The sequence below is a fragment of the Scyliorhinus torazame genome, chromosome 1 (genome assembly GCF_047496885.1).
Source record: "Scyliorhinus torazame isolate Kashiwa2021f chromosome 1, sScyTor2.1, whole genome shotgun sequence".
Classification (NCBI taxonomy): domain Eukaryota; kingdom Metazoa; phylum Chordata; class Chondrichthyes; order Carcharhiniformes; family Scyliorhinidae; genus Scyliorhinus; species Scyliorhinus torazame.
In genome coordinates, this window is record NC_092707.1 from 420,398,912 (window position 1) to 420,417,746 (window position 18,835).

At 52.2% G+C, this 18,835-nt stretch overlaps 1 protein-coding gene across 1 annotated transcript in view; it reads right to left on the reverse strand.

The window, feature by feature from the left end:
• The window catches only part of LOC140428672 (adenylate cyclase type 8-like), a 377,241-nt gene that overhangs the window by 161,623 nt on the left and 196,783 nt on the right, over positions 1-18,835 (reverse strand). The window contains exon 6 of the mRNA XM_072515387.1: positions 10,965-11,123. Within this exon, the coding sequence (XP_072371488.1) occupies positions 10,965-11,123 (159 nt within the window). The remainder of the gene's footprint in view (positions 1-10,964; positions 11,124-18,835) is intronic.

The window sequence follows — 18,835 nt, forward strand, 5'->3', positions numbered from 1 at the left end:
GGCATTGAGTATAGAAGTTAGGAAGTTATGTTGCAATTGTACAGGATGTTGGTGAGGCCGCACCGGGAGTATTGTGGTCAGTTTTGGTCGCCTTGCTATGGGAAAGGTGTTATTAAACTGGAGAGAGTGCAGAAGAGATTTATGAACTTAATAATAATAATAATCGCTTATTGTCACAAGTAGGCTTCAATGAAGTTACTGTGAAAAGCCCCTAGTCACCACATTCTGGCGCCTGTTCGGGGAGGCCTGTACGGGAATTGAACCCGCGCTGCTGCCTTGTTCTGCCAGCTGTTTAGCCCACTGTGCTAAACCAGCCCCAGTTTCATGATACGCCGGCAAAAATGTTCTCTAACAGTTGGCTCAGTCTGAAATGATCTGAGCTGAGACACATTCCTGGGCTCAGGAGCTTCCTTATTGGCTGCAACTTACCCTTTCACAGGAGATAAGTATTGTGCAGTGGTTCTGGGGCCTGGCTGCTCCACACTTTGTATCTGAAAAATGCACTTTTTCTGCTTCAGGTGCAGTCCCGCTTCTGAAATCCTTTTTGGTAAGGAGCTTATTCTCAGTCTTACCCATAATCCAAATGTCATCCAATTAGACTGACCCCTGAGGAATGTCTTGTAACAGGTTGTCCATCGTCCTCTGCTAGATCGCCGGACTGGAGGAAACGCCGTGCGATTATACCTGAACAACCCCTTTGTGTGTTCATGGTCAGGTATTGCCTCCAATCGTCCTCGAGCAAGACAGTTGTCGAGACACCTAGCTCATGTCCAATTTTGAAAACGTCTAGCCTTTGCAAGAGTTGAAATCAAATCTCCCAGCCTAGATACAGGATAAGCATCAATATTGGAAACCTGGTTAATGCTGAGTTTGTCGTCACCATATCTGCGCATCATAGCATCATCCTTCAGAACAGGAACGATTGGAGCTGCCCAATGAGAATACCGATTCTGAGCAATTGCAGCCGTTCCAACTCCTCCTCCGCTTTCCTTCTCATGGCACAGGGCACTCTCCGGAGCTTGAAAAAGCAAGGAGCAGCCCCAGGATCTACGCACAACTGCACAGCAGGACCTACAATGTACCCAGTTCATCCTGCAACACATCGGGATTCTTCTTGACAACATCCTGGGTCACCCTCGTGTGCTTCATCTCACTCCACTTCAGTGTAATTGTGCAGAGCCAGTCAGGCCGAAGCAAACTCAACCCCTTCCCTTTGACCACAAGGAGGCGGCCTGTGCTTCTTGGCTGTTGCACACAATCTGGACTTCCGACACCCCAAGCATGGAACGGACTCTCCGATGTATGTCCCGAGTTTGATTTCTGCCTGAATCAGGGCGGCTGCTCAGTTAGAGTCCCATGTCGACTTGTAGGTCGCTTTGATGTGGAGGTCCCTGTGTCCACCTCCATCTTGATTTGCCTCCCATCGACCACCACTGAGGTATAAACAGGCTCCGCCCGTCTAGCACAGGGCCAAATCGCTGGCTTTGAAAGCAGACCAAGGCAGGCCAGCAGCACGGTTCGATTCCCGTACCAGCCTCCCCGAACAGGCGCCGGAATGTGGCGACTAGGGGCTTTTCACAGTAACTTCATTTGAAGCCTACTTGTGACAATAAGCGATTTTCATTTCATTTTCATTTCAACTGCTGCTTCACAGCATCAGCATGGCACAGTGACACAGTGGTTAGCACTGCTGCCTCACAGCGCCAGCGTGGTACGGTGACACAGTGGTTAGCACTGCTGCCTCACAGCGTCAGCGTGGTACGGTGACACAGTGGTTAGCACTGCTGCCTCACAGCGTCAGCGTGGTACGGTGACACAGTGGTGGGCACTGCTGCATCACAGCGCCAGGGCAGCACAGTGACACAGTGGTTAGCACTGCTGCCTCACAGCATCAGCGCATCACGGTGGCACAGTGGTTAGCACTGCTGCCTCACAGCGCCAGGGCAGCACAGTGACACAGTGGTTAGCACTGCTGCCTCACAGCATCAGCGCATCACGGTGACACAGTGATTAGCACTGCTGCCTCACAGCGCAGGGCCGCACGGTGACACAGTGATTAGCACTGCTGCCTCACAGCGCAGGGCCGCACGGTGACACAGTGATTAGCACTGCTGCCTCACAGCGCAGGGCCGCACGGTGACACAGTGATTAGCACTGCTGCCTCACAGTGCCAGGGCCGCACGGTGACACAGTGATTAGCACTGCTGCCTCACAGCGCAGGGCCGCACGGTGACACAGTGATTAGCACTGCTGCCTCACAGCGCAGGGCCGCACGGTGACACAGTGATTAGCACTGCTGCCTCACAGCGCAGGGCCGCACGGTGACACAGTGATTAGCACTGCTGCCTCACAGCGCAGGGCCGCACGGTGACACAGTGATTAGCACTGCTGCCTCACAGTGCCAGGGCCGCACGGTGACACAGTGATTAGCACTGCTGCCTCACAGCGCAGGGCCGCACGGTGACACAGTGATTAGCACTGCTGCCTCACAGCGCAGGGCCGCACGGTGACACAGTGATTAGCACTGCTGCCTCACAGCGCAGGGCCGCACGGTGACACAGTGATTAGCACTGCTGCCTCACAGCGCAGGGCCGCACGGTGACACAGTGATTAGCACTGCTGCCTCACAGCGCAGGGCCGCTCGGTGACACAGTGATTAGCACTGCTGCCTCACAGCGCAGGGCCGCACAGTGACACAGTGATTAGCACTGCTGCCTCACAGCGCAGGGCCGCACAGTGACACAGTGATTAGCACTGCTGCCTCACAGCGCAGGGCCGCACGGTGACACAGTGATTAGCACTGCTGCCTCACAGCGCAGGGCCGCACGGTGACACAGTGATTAGCACTGCTGCCTCACAGCGCAGGGCCGCACGGTGACACAGTGATTAGCACTGCTGCCTCACAGCGCAGGGCCGCACGGTGACACAGTGATTAGCACTGCTGCCTCACAGCGCAGGGCCGCATGGTGACACAGTGATTAGCACTGCTGCCTCACAGCGCAGGGCCGCACGGTGACACAGTGATTAGCACTGCTGCCTCACAGCGCAGGGCGGCACGGTGACACAGTGATTAGCACTGCTGCCTCACAGCGCAGGGCGGCACGGTGACACAGTGATTAGCACTGCTGCCTCACAGCGCAGGGCCGCACGGTGACACAGTGATTAGCACTGCTGCCTCACAGCGCAGGGCCGCACGGTGACACAGTGATTAGCACTGCTGCCTCACAGCGCAGGGCCGCATGGTGACACAGTGATTAGCACTGCTGCCTCACAGCGCAGGGCCGCACGGTGACACAGTGATTAGCACTGCTGCCTCACAGCGCAGGGCCCCACGGTGACACAGTGATTAGCACTGCTGCCTCACAGCGCAGGGCCGCACGGTGGCACAGTGATTAGCACTGTTGCCTCACAGCGCAGGGCCGCACGGTGGCACAGTGGTTAGCACTGCTGCCTCACAGCGCAGGGCCGCACGGCGACACAGTGATTAGCACTGCTGCCTCACAGTGCCAGGGCCGCACGGTGACACAGTGATTAGCACTGCTGCCTCACAGCGCAGGGCCGCACGGTGACACAGTGATTAGCACTGCTGCCTCACAGCGCAGGGCCGCACGGTGACACAGTGATTAGCACCGCTGCCTCACAGTGCAGGGCCGCACGGTGACACAGTGATTAGCACTGCTGCCTCACAGCGCCAGGGCCGCACGGTGACACAGTGATTAGCACTGCTGCCTCACAGCATCAGGGCGGCACGGTGACACAGTGGTTAGCACTGCTGCCTCACAGTGCAGGGTGTCACGGTGACACAGTGATTAGCACTGCTGCCTCACAGTGCAGGGCCGCACGGTGACACAGTGATTAGCACTACTGCCTCACAGTGCCAGGGCCGCACGGTGACACAGTGATTAGCACTGCTGCCTCACAGCGCAGGGCCGCACGGTGGCACAGTGATTAGCACTGCTGCCTCACAGTGCCAGGGCCGCACAGTGACACAGTGATTAGCACTGCTGCCTCACAGCGCAGGGCCGCACGGTGGCACAGTGGTTAGCACCGCTGCCTCACAGTGCAGGGCCGCACGGTGACACAGTGATTAGCACTGCTGCCTCACAGTGCAGGGCCGCACGGTGACACAGTGATTAGCACTGCTGCCTCACAGCGCAGGGCCGCACGGTGACACAGTGATTAGCACTGCTGCCTCACAGCGCCAGGGCCGCACGGTGACACAGTGATTAGCACTGCTGCCTCACAGCGCAGGGCCGCACGGTGACACAGTGATCAGCACTGCTGCCTCACAGCGCAGGGCCGCACGGTGACACTGTGATTAGCACTGCTGCCTCACAGCGCAGGGCCGCACGGAGACACAGTGATTAGCACTGCTGCCTCACAGCAAAGGGCCGCACAGTGACACAGTGATTAGCACTGCTGCCTCACAGCGCAGGGCCGCACGGTGACACAGTGATTAGCACTGCTGCCTCACAGCGCAGGGCCGCACGGTGACACAGTGATTAGCACTGCTGCGTCACAGCGCAGGGCCGCACGGTGACACAGTGATTAGCACTGCTGCCTCACAGCGCAGGGCTGCACGGTGACATAGTGGTTAGCACTGCTGCCTCACAGCGCAGGGCAGCACGGTGACACAGTGGTTAGCACTGCTGCCTCACAGCGCAGGGCCGCACGGTGACAGTGATTAGCACTGCTGCCTCACAGCGCAGGGCCGCACGGTGACACAGTGATTAGCACTGCTGCCTCACAGCGCAGGGCCGCACGGTGACACAGTGATTAGCACTGCTGCCTCACAGCGCAGGGCCGCACGGTGACACAGTGGTTAGCACTGCTGCCTCACAGCGCAGGGCCGCACGGTGACACAGTGATTAGCACTGCTGCCTCACAGCGCAGGGCCGCACGGTGACACAGTGATTAGCACTACTGCCTCACAGCGCAGGGCCGCACGGTGACACAGTGGTTAGCACTGCTGCCTCACAGCGCAGGGCCGCACGGTGACACAGTGGTTAGCACTGCTGCCTCACAGCGCAGGGCCGCACGGTGACACAGTGATTAGCACTGCTGCCTCACAGCGCAGGGCCGCACGGTGACACAGTGGTTAGCACTGCTGCCTCACAGCGCAGGGCCGCACGGTGACACAGTGGTTAGCACTGCTGCCTCACAGCGCAGGGCCGCACGGTGACACAGTGGTTAGCACTCTCCTCACAGCGCCAGGCACCCGGGTTCAGTTCCAGCCTCGGGTGACTGTGTGGAGTTTGCTCGTTCTCCCCGTGTCTGCGTGGGTTTCCTCCGGGTGCTCCGGTTTCCTCCCACAGTACAAAGATGTGCAGGTTAGGTGGATTGGCCATGATAAATTGCCCTTAGTGTCCAAAAGGTTAGGTAGGGTAGTATTTTCAAGGACCAGTGAAGACTCAAGAGACCGAATGGACTCCTGCACTGTAGAGATTCTATGATTAATGCATTGGTGACAAACAGTGTGCGGAAACCTGCATTGATTCGCATCGTGTGGCCCTCCTCAGCGAAAACATTCGACGGCCGTCACCTCTCTGCGTGCAGATTCTTTGTGTACTTGTTTGGTGCAGGGCCCAAGGATGATGATTAGCCTGGATTACTGACAGCCATTTCTAAGCCTAAGAAATCTCCAGCATTTTCTTAAAAATCAGTGTACCTTCACCCAACAACTGTGCTGAATGCTGTCCTCGTTAATTACGCAGATCAACCTATCTCTGAGCAAATCTTCTAAAACTGCAGCAAAATCACAGTGTTCTGAAAACTGGAATAATTCTGCCACAACCGAGCAGCCAATTGACCTGCTTTTCAAAAATGGCAATGAAATTTGAATCTCTGAACCGTCACTGAGTGCTTTAGTTAATTGTGATTCCGGATCAGAGCAACTAAACTGCAAACCTATTTTCACCGCCTTCCGTGACATGGCCAGATTCCTCGCCACTGACACATTTCTGCCTCCCTGACGCACTCAGGTGAATCAAATTCTGCTTTGCCTTAACCTCTACCCCATTTGCTGAAAGAAAATACCACAACCTCCCCATATACTCAGCCCAATCTGCGCTTTTCTCAACCAACCCTGAGTTGCCATGGAAAAACGTTTCTTTTTGAGCCGTTTCATCCACGTCGCCAAAAGATGTGCTAACTCGAGACCACAGAGGAGGTAGTCGAATGCGTTGTTTAAAATAAGGAACTTCTTTATATAAATAAATAACGATGTTTAACAATAACAGTAACGGAACAGTAGTAACAAGAGCTCCAGAAAAACACATCTTGTTTAAGGGTCGCCCTCTTACAGACGGAAAAAACACACACATACCTCGCGCATGCCCAGAATCCTCGACATACACCAGAAAAACAATTGCAAAGAACAAAGAAAAGTACAGCACAAGAACAAGCCCTTCAGCCCCCCATAAGCCTGCGCTGACAGGATGTCTGTGCGAACTAAAACACTTCTGGGGTCCCTATCCCTTTTTTCCCATCCTGTTCACGTATTTATAAAGATGCCTCTTAAACGTCACTATCGTCCCTGCATCGACCACCTCCTCCGGTAGCGAGTTCCAGGCACCCACTACCCTCTGTGTAAAAAACCTGCCTCTCACACCTCCAATAAACTTTGCCCCTCACACCTTAAATCTGTGTCCCCAGTAATGGGAAAAAGCTTCTACTATCCACTCTGCCCCTCAATATTCTGCAGACTTCTATCAGGTCGCCCCTCAACTTCCGAGTTTATCCAACCTCTTCCTCATGGTTAATACTATCCAGACCAGGCAACATTCTGGTAAATCTCTTCTGCACCCTCTCTAAAGCCTCCACATCCTTCTGGTAGTGTGGCGACCAGAATTGAACACTATACTCCAAGTGTGGCCTAACTAAGGTTCTATACAGCTGCAACATGACTTGCCAATTCTTATACTCAATGCCCCGGCCAATGAAGGCAAGCATGCCGTATGCCTTCTTGACTACCTTCTCCACCTGTGTTGCCCCTTTCAATGACCTGTGGACCTGTACTCCTAGATCTCTTTGACTTTCAATACTCTTGAGGGTTCTACCATTCACTGTATATTCCCTAACTGCATTAGACCTTCCAAAATGCATTACCTCACATTTGTCCGGATTAAACTCCATCTGCCATCTCGCCGCCCAATTCTCCAAACAATCTATAGCCTCTGACAGCCCCACTCGAAATGGCTGTCCAATATCAGGATTCCCTCATATTGAATGTCTGTGTGGTCCAATGTCTATTTTTCAGTGGTCCAATGTCTATTTTTGTCTCTCTCTTACATTTTATATATTGAAAAAAAACTCTTCCTATCTTCTTTTATATGACTGGCTAACTTGCACTCGTATTGCATCTTCTCCCCCTTATTGCTTTTTAAGTTGTCCTCTGCTCAATGGCCCATTGCGTCTGCGCCAGCTCTATAAACGGGCGTTATGACTCAGTGCTATTCCTCTGCCTTTTCCCCAAACACCCCCTGGTGGCCTGGAGGTCAGGTGCATGCCTTTTGAAAACAGTTGTGATTCGCACCGTTGTGACAGCACATTGTCATGGGTTGACGGGGGTCGGGGGTGGGGGGGTTTCTGGCCTGGAGGCCCGATAATCAGATGCAAATGAATGGAGATTAAGTTCTTGATGTTGAGTGGCGGGAAACATGACCCGGGGGAGGGGTGGAAGGATTTCAGCCATCGTTCCCGCCAATGCGAAACAGGATTTGGCTGTTCTCCCCCATCATTGAATCCGCCCAACAAACGCTGGAGTGGAAAATACTGGCCACTGTCTCTCCCTGACAGTCGGTAACTGTCTTTCACTCACTCCCTATTCCTCCTATTTCACCTCGGTCGCTCTGTGACTCAGATTTCGGTTTATTTTCTCTTTCAGCCTCTGGTTGCTGCCGTCCCTCTCTCTCTGCACTTCTCCCTGTGCTCAGAGTTGCCTTCACCATAGACTCTGCCTCCTGCTCCATTCTCTCTGCTGTCTGCTTGTTTGTCGTGCTCTGTCCCTCAGTACAGTTATTGCTCTCCATCTCGTTCTCTCTCTTTCCGTTGAACCATCAGACTCTCGGCTCAGGATTTTATGGCCCCTTCCATTGGTGGAATCTTCTGACCCCACCGAGGTCAATGGAAATATGAATGCTTGCCGGCTCTTCCAAGGGAACCCTGAGCCACTGGGAGGGGAAATCCCAGCCTCTGTTCCCTGACTGCCTTCCTTTCCATAGGCAAGCTGTCTGTCTCACTCCCTCCTACTCCTCCCCCTGTCACTCTCTCCTTCACACCATCAACTCCTTTACAAGTCAACCTCGGCTCAGTGGGTAGTGTCATAATATACACCAGTGTATCATGGTGCAGACACACACTGATGGACACACAGTGGGACCAATCAACACACACAACACCGCAGCCAATCACCAGTGAGAGCACACGCACTATAATACAGGGGGCATCAGAGTTCCCGCTCATTCGGGATGCAGCTAGCTAGGAGGACAGAGCTCACAGCCTGCAACACAGACATTCACCATGTGCTGAGTGCATCGACTGGTTCGGACAAGGCAAAGGTCTTTAGTTAAAGCTAGTATCGTATTAACCCACAATCTAAGTAAGTTTGAACAGTTAATGATTCAATAAAATAGTGTTGCACTATTTCAAGTGTTGGTGACCTGTATGTGAACCAGAACACCCAACACATCAGGTAGCACTCTCAATCAGAAGGTTGTGGGTTGATATCCCACTCCAGACACTGCGAGACAAGAAGGATTGGGCTATTCACCCCATTTAGAAATAGATGACTGGCTTCTTGTCACATTGCTGGTGTGGGAGCTTACTGTGCGAGAAAATCGCCTTCTGCTTTTCCTAAACCGACTGCCCCTCCTAAGTATTTAATTGATGACAACGCACTTTGCGATGTGCTCAGGTATAAAAGGGCTGATATTTATTTCTTTTTACTCTTAATGTGCCCCTTGATCACACACTTGGAGGCTCAGTCACGCTCTCTCTGATACGTTCTCTCTAACTCTCTCTTGGAGGCTCAGTCACACTCTCTCTGATACGTTCTCTCTAACTCTCTCTTGGAGGCTCAGTCACGCTCTCCCTGATACGTTCTCTCTAACTCTCTCTTGGAGGCTCAGTCACACTCTCTCTGATACGTTCTCTCTAACACTCTCTTGGAGGCTCAGTCACGCTCTCTCCGATACGTTCTCTCTAACTCTCTCTTGGAGGCTCAGTCACGCTCTCTCTGATACGTTCTCTCTAACTCTCTCTTGGAGGCTCAGTCACGCTCTCCCTGATACGTTCTCTCTAACTCTCTCTTGGAGGCTCAGTCACGCTCTCCCTGATACGTTCTCTCTAACTCTCTCTTGGAGGCTCAGTCACGCTCTCTCTGATACGTTCTCTCTAACTCTCTCTTGGAGGCTCAGTCACGCTCTCTCTGATACGTTCTCTCTAACTCTCTCTTGGAGGCTCAGTCACGCTCTCCCTGATACGTTCTCTCTAACTCTCTCTTGGAGGCTCAGTCACGCTCTCCCTGATACGTTCTCTCTAACTCTCTCTTGGAGGCTCAGTCACGCTCTCTCTGATACGTTCTCTCTAACTCTCTCTTGGAGGCTCAGTCACACTCTCTCTGATACGTTCTCTCTAACTCTCTCTTAGAGGCTCAGTCACGCTCTCTCTGATACGTTCTCTCTAACTCTCTCTTGGAGGCTCAGTCACGCTCTCCCTGATACGTTCTCTCTAACTCTCTCTTGGAGGCTCAGTCACGCTCTCTCTGATACGTTCTCTCTAACTCTCTCTTGGAGGCTCAGTCACGCTCTCTCTGATGCGTTCTCTCTAACTCTCTCTTGGAGGCTCAGTCACTCTCTCTCTGATACGTTCTCTCTAACTCTCTCTTGGAGGCTCAGTCACGCTCTCTCTGATTCATTCTCTCTAACTCTCTCTTGGAGGCTCAGTCACGCTCTCTCTGATGCGTTCTCTCTAACTCTCTCTTGGAGGCTCAGTCACGCTCTCTCTGATACGTTCTAACTCTCTCTTGGAGGCTCAGTCACGCTCTCTCTGATACGTTCTCTCTAACTCTCTCTTGGAGGCTCAGTCACGCTCTCTCTGATACGTTCTCTCTAACTCTCTCTTGGAGGCTCAGTCACGCTCTCTCTGATACGTTCTCTCTAACTCTCTCTTGGAGGCTCAGTCACGCTCTCCCTGATACGTTCTCTCTAACTCTCTCTTGGAGGCTCAGTCACGCTCTCTCTGATACGTTCTCTCTAACTCTCTCTTGGAGGCTCAGTCACGCTCTCTCTGATACGTTCTCTCTAACTCTCTCTTGGAGGCTCAGTCACGCTCTCCCAGATACGTTCTCTCTAACTCTCTCTTGAAGGCTCAGTCACGCTCTCCCTGATACGTTCTCTCTAACTCTCTCTTGGAGGCTCAGTCACGCTCTCTCCGATACGTTCTCTCTAACTCTCTCTTGGAGGCTCAGTCACGCTCTCCCTGATACGTTCTCTCTAACTCTCTCTTGGAGGCTCAGTCACGCTCTCTCCGATACGTTCTCTCTAACTCTCTCTTGGAGGCTCAGTCACGCTCTCTCTGATGAGTTCTCTCTAACTCTCTCTTGGAGGCTCAGTCACGCTCTCCCTGATACGTTCTCTCTAACTCTCTCTTGGAGGCTCAGTCACGCTCTCTCTGATACGTTCTCTCTAACTCTCTCTTGGAGGCTCAGTCACGCTCTCTCTGATACGTTCTCTCTAACTCTCTCTTGGAGGCTCAGTCACGCTCTCTCTGATTCATTCTCTCTAACTCTCTCTTGGAGGCTCAGTCACGCTCTCTCTGATACGTTCTCTCTAACTCTCTCTTGGAGGCTCAGTCACGCTCTCTCTGATATGTTCTCTCTAACTCTCTCTTGGAGGCTCAGTCACGCTCTCTCTGATGCGTTCTCTCTAACTCTTTCCATTTCACTATCCCGAGTACACTCTTACCCAGGTTCACCACTACTTTCGATCTTGTCAGCGATGTTCACGTCGAGTGACCACACGTCAAACTGCCACTTCCGCAGGCCCAGTACTCCACACAGGACGAAGCCAGAATGGATTCCGATCCGCATATCGATCACTGACTGGTAGTTCGACCGGATGTTCCTGTATGACAAAGAAATGCAGTTGGGAGAATTGTTATTGAGAGAGATCAGTGTCTGCCAGAACCATTGCATGTTGACCTTATGAAGAAGGCGCCATTGTGTTGGAGACGATTTCCGATTACAGCTGGGCGTGAGGGATAAGTCAACATGTGGCCCAGGAATGAAGATATGGATGGGATGGAGCAGTCTGAACTCGATATCAATTCCAGCCCGTTCCCTGGACCAATTCAGGTGCAACAGCACAGTGGGTGTACCTACACCTCAGGGACTGCAGCGGTTCAAGAAGGCAGCTCACCCCCACCTTCTGAAGGGCAATTAGGTATGGGCAATAAATGCTGGGCCTCGCCAGTGACACCCACATCCTGTAAATGACCAGGGGAGGATTTCCTTCCCACAGGGGCAGTAGTGAATCAGTTGGGTTTTTAAACAATGGACGATTTTCCCCATTTGCCCTGTTGGGATTTGAATCCGGGTCCACAGAGCATTATCCTGTGTCTCTGGGATTACTAATCCAATGACAATACCACTACCTCCAGTACATGTGACTCCAGATCCACAGCGATTGGTTGACTCTTCAAGGCGCTCTGAAATGGCTGACCAAGTCACTCAATTCAAATATCTCGGGATGGGAATAAATACTGACCTAGCCAAAGGCAACCACATCATGCAAATTATGTTTTAAGAAGGTCTCCTCAATCTCTCGTCATTGAACAATCCCACTGTCTCAGGGATGAGTCTGATCAAACATACATCGAAACATAGAAGATAGGAGCAGGAGGAGGCCATTCGGCCCTTCGAACCTGCTCCCCCATTCATCACCATCATGGTTGATCATCAAGTTCAATACCCTGACCCCGCCTTCCCCCCATATCCCTCGATCCCTTTATCCCCAAGAACAATATCGAATTCCTTCTTGAAATTACACAATGTTTTGACCTCAACTACTTTCTGTGGGAGTGAATTCCACAGATTCACCGCTCTCTGGGTGAAGACATTTCTCCTCACCTCAGTCCTAAAAGGTTTACCCCTTATCCTCAAACTATGGCCTTTACTTCCCGTACCGGCCTCCCCGAACAGGCGCTGGAATGTGGTGACTAGGGGCTTTTCACAGTAACTTCATTTGAAGCCTACTTGTGACAATAAACAATTATTATTATTATTAGTTCTGGACTCCCCCACCATTGGGAACATTCTTTCTGAATCTACCCTGTCTAATCCTGTTAGAATTTTGTAAGTTTCTATGAGATACCCTCTCACTTTTCTAAACTCCAATGAATATAATCCGAACCCACTTAGTCTCTCCTCATAGGACAGTCCCACCATCCAGGGTTCAGCCTGGTAACCCTTCGCTGCTCTCCCTCCACAGCAAGAACATCCTTCCTCAGACATGGACACAAAAAGCTGAACGCAATACTCCACGTGTGGCTTTACTAATGCCCTGTACAATTTTATAATCTTTATTAGTGCTTATTAAGTAGGTTTACATTAACACTGCAATGAAGTTACTGTGAAAAGCCCCTAGTCGCCACATTCCGGCGCCTGTTCGGGTACACAGAGGGCGAATTCAGAATGTCCAATTCACCTAACAGCACGTCTTTCGGGACTTGTGGGAGGAAACCGGAGCACCCGGAGGAAACCCACGCAGACACGGGGAGAACGTGCAGACTCCGCACAGACAGTGACCCAAGCCGGGAATCGAACCTGGGACCCTGGAGCTGTGAGGCAACAGTGCTAACCCCTGTGCTATCGTGCTGCCCCACAGCAATCCTTGGTAATGGCAACTTCCCTACTGCCGACATTCGGCTCACTGGTTTATAATTCCCTGTTTTCTCTCTCCGTCCCTTTTTGAATAGCGGGGCTCCATTTACATCCTCCAATCAGGAGGAACCATTCTAGAGTCTAAAGAATTTTGGAAAATGGATTTACTATTTCTAGGGCCGCCACCGTAAGTACTCTGGGATGAAGATTATCAGGCCCTGGAGATCTGTCCGCCTTCAATCCCATTAGATTCCCCCAAACCATTTCTCTACTATTACTAATTTCCTTCAGCTCCTCTCTAAAATTTGTGTTTCTCTGAACTTCCGGTGCATTATTCATGTCTTCCTTTGTGAAGACAGGAGCAAAGTACGAATTTAGTTCCTCAGCTATTAAATTGAATAACTATTTATTTTGATGAAATTAATTGATTGGTCAGTGCTCCAACTGCGAGATGTGGGAGGTCAGCGTTCCGGATGACCACTGCTGCAGCAAGTGTAACCAATGGAAGCTCCTCACAGACCGCGAGGTTCTGTTGGAGCAGCAGTTGGAAGCACTTCGGAGCATGCAGGTGGTGGAAAGCATCATAGATAGGAGTTATAGAGACCCAAGGTGCAGGCAGACAGATGGGTGAACGCTAGAAAGGGCAGGCAGTCAGTGCAGGAATCCCCTGTGGCGTCCCCCTCTCTAACAGGTATACGGCTTTGGATACTGTTGAGGGGGATAACCTATCAGAGGAAACCAACAGCAGCCAGAGCAACTGGCACCACAACTGGCTCTGTTGCTCAGCAGGGGAGGGCAAAGTGCAGGAGAGCGATAGATATAGGGAACTCTATAGTAAGGAGTGCAGATAGGTGCTTCTGTGGACGTGAAAGAGACTCCAGGGTGATGTGTTGCCCCCCTGGTTCCAGGGTCCGGGATGTCACTGAACGGCTGCAGGGCATCCTGAAGGGGGAGGGTGATAAGGCAGAGGTCAAGGTCCATGTTGGTACCAATGACATTGGTAGAAAGAGGGTTGAGGTCTTGCATCAAGAATTCAGGGAGTTAGGCAGTAGACTAAAGAGCAGGAACTCTTGGGTTGTCATATATAGATTACTCCCAGTGCCATGTGCCAGTAAGTACAGTAAGAAGTCTTACAACACCAGGTTACAGTCCAACAGGTTTGTTTCAAATCACTCGCTTTCGGAGCGCTGCTCCTTCCTCAGGTGAAATGGGGAGTACGAGTGAGTACAGGAATCGGAGAATAGCCCAGATGGATGTGTGGCTTAAGAGTTGGTGCAGGAGGGAGGGTTTTAGGAACCTGGACCATTGGGACCATTTGTGGGGAAGGGACCTGTACAAGCGGGTACAGGTTTCAAGGGAGTAAGGCAAGACTGGATGGCCTCTACTTTAATGCCAGGAGTATTAAGGGTAAAACGGATGAGTTAAGGGGGATGATTGACACATGTAATTATGAGATAATAGCTATCACGGAGACATGGTTGAGTGAGGGGCAGGATTTACAGCTCAACACCCCGGGATTTAGAATTTTCAGGTAAGTCAGAGGAGGGGGTAAAAGAGAGGACGACATTGCATCATTAGTTAAGGAGTCAGTTACTGCAGAAAGGAGAGATTAAATCTTGGAGGGGGCATCAAATGAAGCTTTGTTTGTGTGTGTGTGTGTGTGTGTGTGTGTGTATCTGTGTGTGTGTGTGTCTGTGCGTGCGGTGAGTTTGGGTGAGTTTGGGGTGGGTTTAGGATGAGTTTGGGTGAGTTTGGGGTGTGTTTGGGTGGGTTTAGGGTGGGATTGGTTGGGTTTTGAAGGGTATGGGGTGAGTTGGGTTGAGTTTTCGGTGAGTTTGGGATGAGTTTGGGTTAAGTTTGGGTGAGTTTGGGTGGATTTGGGGTAAGTTTGGGTGGGTTTGGGTGAGTTGGGGTGAGTGTTGGTGAGTTGGGGGGGGTTTGGAGTGAGTTGGAGTGAGTTGGGGTGCGTTTTGGGGGTTTGGCTGATTTGGGGTGAGTTGGAGTGAGTTTGGGGTGAGTTTGGGTGGGTTGGGTGGGTTTGGTGTGAGTTGGGGTGAGTGTGGAGGGGTTTGGGGTGAGTTTGGGGGGGTTTGGGTGGGTTTGGGGTGAGTTGGGGTGAGTGTGGGGGGTTTGGGTGAGTTTGGATGAGTTGGGGTGAGTTTTGGTGAGTTTGGGGTGAGTTTGGGGTGAGTTAGGGGTGAGTTGGGGATGAGCTGGGGGGAGTTGGGGTGAGTTTGGGGGGGTTGGGGGTGAGTTGGGGTGAGTTTGGGGGGGTTGGGGGTGAGTTGGGGTGAGTTTGGTGGGGCTGGGTGAGTTAGGGTGGGTTGGGGTGAGTTGGGGTGAGTTTTGGGGGGTTTGGGTGAGTTGGGATGAGTTGGGGTGAGTTGGGGGTGGGTTTGGGTGAGTTGGGGTGGGTTTGGGAGTGTTGAGGTGGGTTTGGGTGGGTTGGGGTGGGTTTGGGTGAGTTGGGGTGAGTTTGGGGGGGTTGGGTGAGGTTGGGGGGGTTGGGGTGAGTTGGGATGAATTGGGATGAGTTGGGGGTGAGTTGGGGGTGGGTTTGGGTGAGTTGGGGGTGCCTGTGGGTGGGCTGGGGTGGGTTTGGGTGGGTTGGGGTGAGTTGGGTGAGGTTGGGGGGTTGGGGTGAGTTGGAGGTGAGTTGGGGGTGGGTTTGGGTGAGTTGGGGGTGGGTTTGGGTGAGTTGGGGGTGGGTTTGGGTGAGTTGGGGTGGGTTTGGGTAGTTTGGTGTGAGTTTGGGGAGTGTTGGGGTGAGTTGGGGTGAGTTGGGGGTGAGTTGGGGGTGAGTCGGGGTGAGTTGGGGGTGAGTTGGGGGTGGGTTTGGGTGAGTTTAGGGTGGGTTTGGGGAGAGTTGGGGCGAGTTTGGGGGGGGTTGGGTGAGTTGGGGTGAGTTTGGGTTAGTTGGGGGTGAGTTGGGGTGGGTTTGGCTGAGTTTGGGGGGATTGGGTGAGTTGGGGTGAGTTGGGTGGGTTTGGGTGAGTTGGGGGTGAGTTGGGAGTGAGTTGGGGTGGGTTTGGGTGACTGTGGGAGGGGTTGGGTGAGTTGTGGTGAGTTGGAGGGGTGGGGTGAGTTGGGGTGAATTGGGGTGAGTTGGGGTGAGCTTGGGGGGGATTGGGGTGAGTTGGGGCTGAGTTGGGGTGGTTTGGGGGGGTTGGGTGAGTTAGGGTGAGTCTGGGGGGTTGGGGTGAGGTGGGGGAGTTGGGGTGAGTTGGGGGTGAGTTGGGGTGAGTTTGGGGGGGTTGGGGTGATTTGGGGTCAGTTGGGGGTGAGTTGGGGTGAGTTTGGGTGGGTTGGGGTGAGTTGGGGTGAGTTTAGGGGGGTTGGGGGGGAGTTGGGGGGTATTGGGGTGAGTTGGGGTGAGTTGGGGGTGAGTTGGGGTGAGTTGGGGTGAGTTTCGGTGAGTTGGGATGAGTTGGGGTGGGTTTGGATGGGTTTCGGTGAGTTGGGCTGAGTTTCGGTGAGTTGGGGTGAGTTGGGATGAGTTTTGGATGGGTTTAGGTGAGTTGGGGTGAGTTGGGATGAGTTTTGGATGGGTTTCGGTGAGTTGGGGTGAGTTGGGATGAGTTTTGGATGGGTTTCGGTGAGTTGGGGTGAGTTTCCACTGAGGCCGGCATGGAGTGTACACCAGCAGAGGCAAGGGCCAGGTCATTATTTAAACCACCTCATTAGCTCAGACCCGGCCTGCACCCCATCCCTCCTGACCCTGGGCCCTAGTCTGCCTCTTATAGAATCATAGAATCCCGGCCAATCCACCTAACCTGCACATCTTTGGACTGTGGGAGGAAACCGGAGCACCCGGAGGAAACCCACGCAGACACGGGGGGGATGTGCAGACTCCGCACAGACAGTGACCCGAGGCTGGAATTGAACCTGGGTCCCTGGAGCTGTGAAGCCACCTCTCTCTCTGGCTCTGATTCTTACACCCACCGCCCTCTTTGTGACAGATCTTCCCCGAAACGTTCCCCCTTGTACCCCTTCTGTGCCTCTTGTAATTGTACCTTCCACGCTGGGAAAAAGCCTCTGACTATCCGCCCTGTCTATACCTCTCGTAATTTTGCAGACCTCCTTCAGGTCTCCCCTCAGTCTCCGTCTTTCCAGTGAAAACAATCCCAGTTTATTCAACCTCTGCTCATAGCCAACAGCCCCCTAGACCAGGCAACATCCTGGTGAACCTTCTTTGCACTCACTGCAAAGCATCCACGTCCTTCTGGTAGTGCGGTGACCAGAACTGCACGCAATATTCCAAATGTGGCCGAACTAAAGTTTAATACAACTGTAACATGACCTGCCAACTCTTGTACTCAGGTGGAAAAGGTAGTCAAGAAGGGATATGATGGGCAGCATGGTGGTGTAGTGGTTAGCACTGCTGCCTCACGGCGCCGAGGTCCCAGGTTCGATCCCGGCTCTGGGTCACTGTCCGTGTGGAGTTTGCACATTCTCCCCGTGTCTGCGTGGGTTTCGCCCCCACAACCCAAACTTGTGCAGGCTGGGTGGATTGGCCACGCTAAATTGCCCCTTAATTGGAAAAAATAAAATGGGTACTCTTAAATTTATATTTTAAAAAAGACATACAGCCTTGTCTTCATTGGCCGGGGCACTGAGTATAAAAATTGGCAAGTTATGCTGCAGCTGTATAGAACCTTAGTTTGGCCACACAAGGAACAAAGAACAAAGAAATGTACAGCACAGGAACAGGCCCTTCGGCCCTCCAAGCCCGTGCCGACCATGCTGCCCGACTAAACTACAATCTTCTACACTTCCTGGGTCCGTATCCCTCTATTCCCATCCTATTCATGTGTTTGTCAAGATGCCCCTTAAATGTCACTATCGTCCCTGCTTCCACCACCTCCTCCGGTAGCGAGTTCCAGGCACCCACTACCCTCTGTGTAAAAAACTTGCCTCGTACATCTACTCTAAACCTTGCCCCTCTCACCTTAAACCTATGCCGCCTAGTAATTGACCCCTCTACCCTGGGGAAAAGCCTCTGACTATCCACTCTGTCTATGCCCCTCATAATTTTGTAGACCTCTATCAGGTCGCCCCTCAACCTCCTTTGTTCCAGTGTGAACAAACCAAATTTATTCAACCTCTCCTCATAGCTAATGCCCTCCATACCAGGCAACATTCTGGTAAATCTCTTCTGCACCCTCTCTAAAGCCTCCACATCCTTCTGGTAGTGTGGCGACCAGAATTGAACACTATACTCCAAGTGTGGCCTAACTAAGGTTCTATACAGCTGCAACATGACTTGCCAATTCTTATACTCAATGCCCCGGCCAATGAAGGCAAGCATGCCGTTTACCTTTTTGACTACCTTCTCCACCTGTGTTGCCCCTTTCAGTGACCTGTGGACCTGTACACCTAGATCTCTCTGACTTTCAATACTCTTGAGGGTTCTACCATTCACTGTATATTCCCTACCTGCATTAGCCCTTCCAAAATGCATTACCTCACATTTGTCCGGATTAAACTCCATCTGCCATCTCTCCACCCAAGTCTCCAGACAATCTAAATCCTGCTGTATCCTCTGACAGTCCTCATCGCTATCCGCAATTCCACCAACCTTTGTGTCGTCTGCAAACTTACTAATCAGACCAGTTACATTTTCCTCCAAATCATTTATCTATACTACAAAGAGCAAAGGTCCCAGCACTGATCCCTGTGGAACACCACTGGTCACAGCCCTCCAATTAGAAAAGCATCCTTCCATTGCTACTCTCTGCCTTCTATGACCTAGCCAGTTCTGTATCCACCTTGCCAGCTCACTTTGAAATATAGCGTTCGATTCTGGTCGCCACACCACCAGAAGGATATGGAGACCTTGGAGAGGGTACAGAAGCTTTTTCCCAGGGTGGAAGAGTCAATCTCCCAGGGACATAGGTTTAAGGTGAGAGGGGCAAGGTTTAGAGGAGATGTGTGAGGGAGGTTTTTTACACAGAG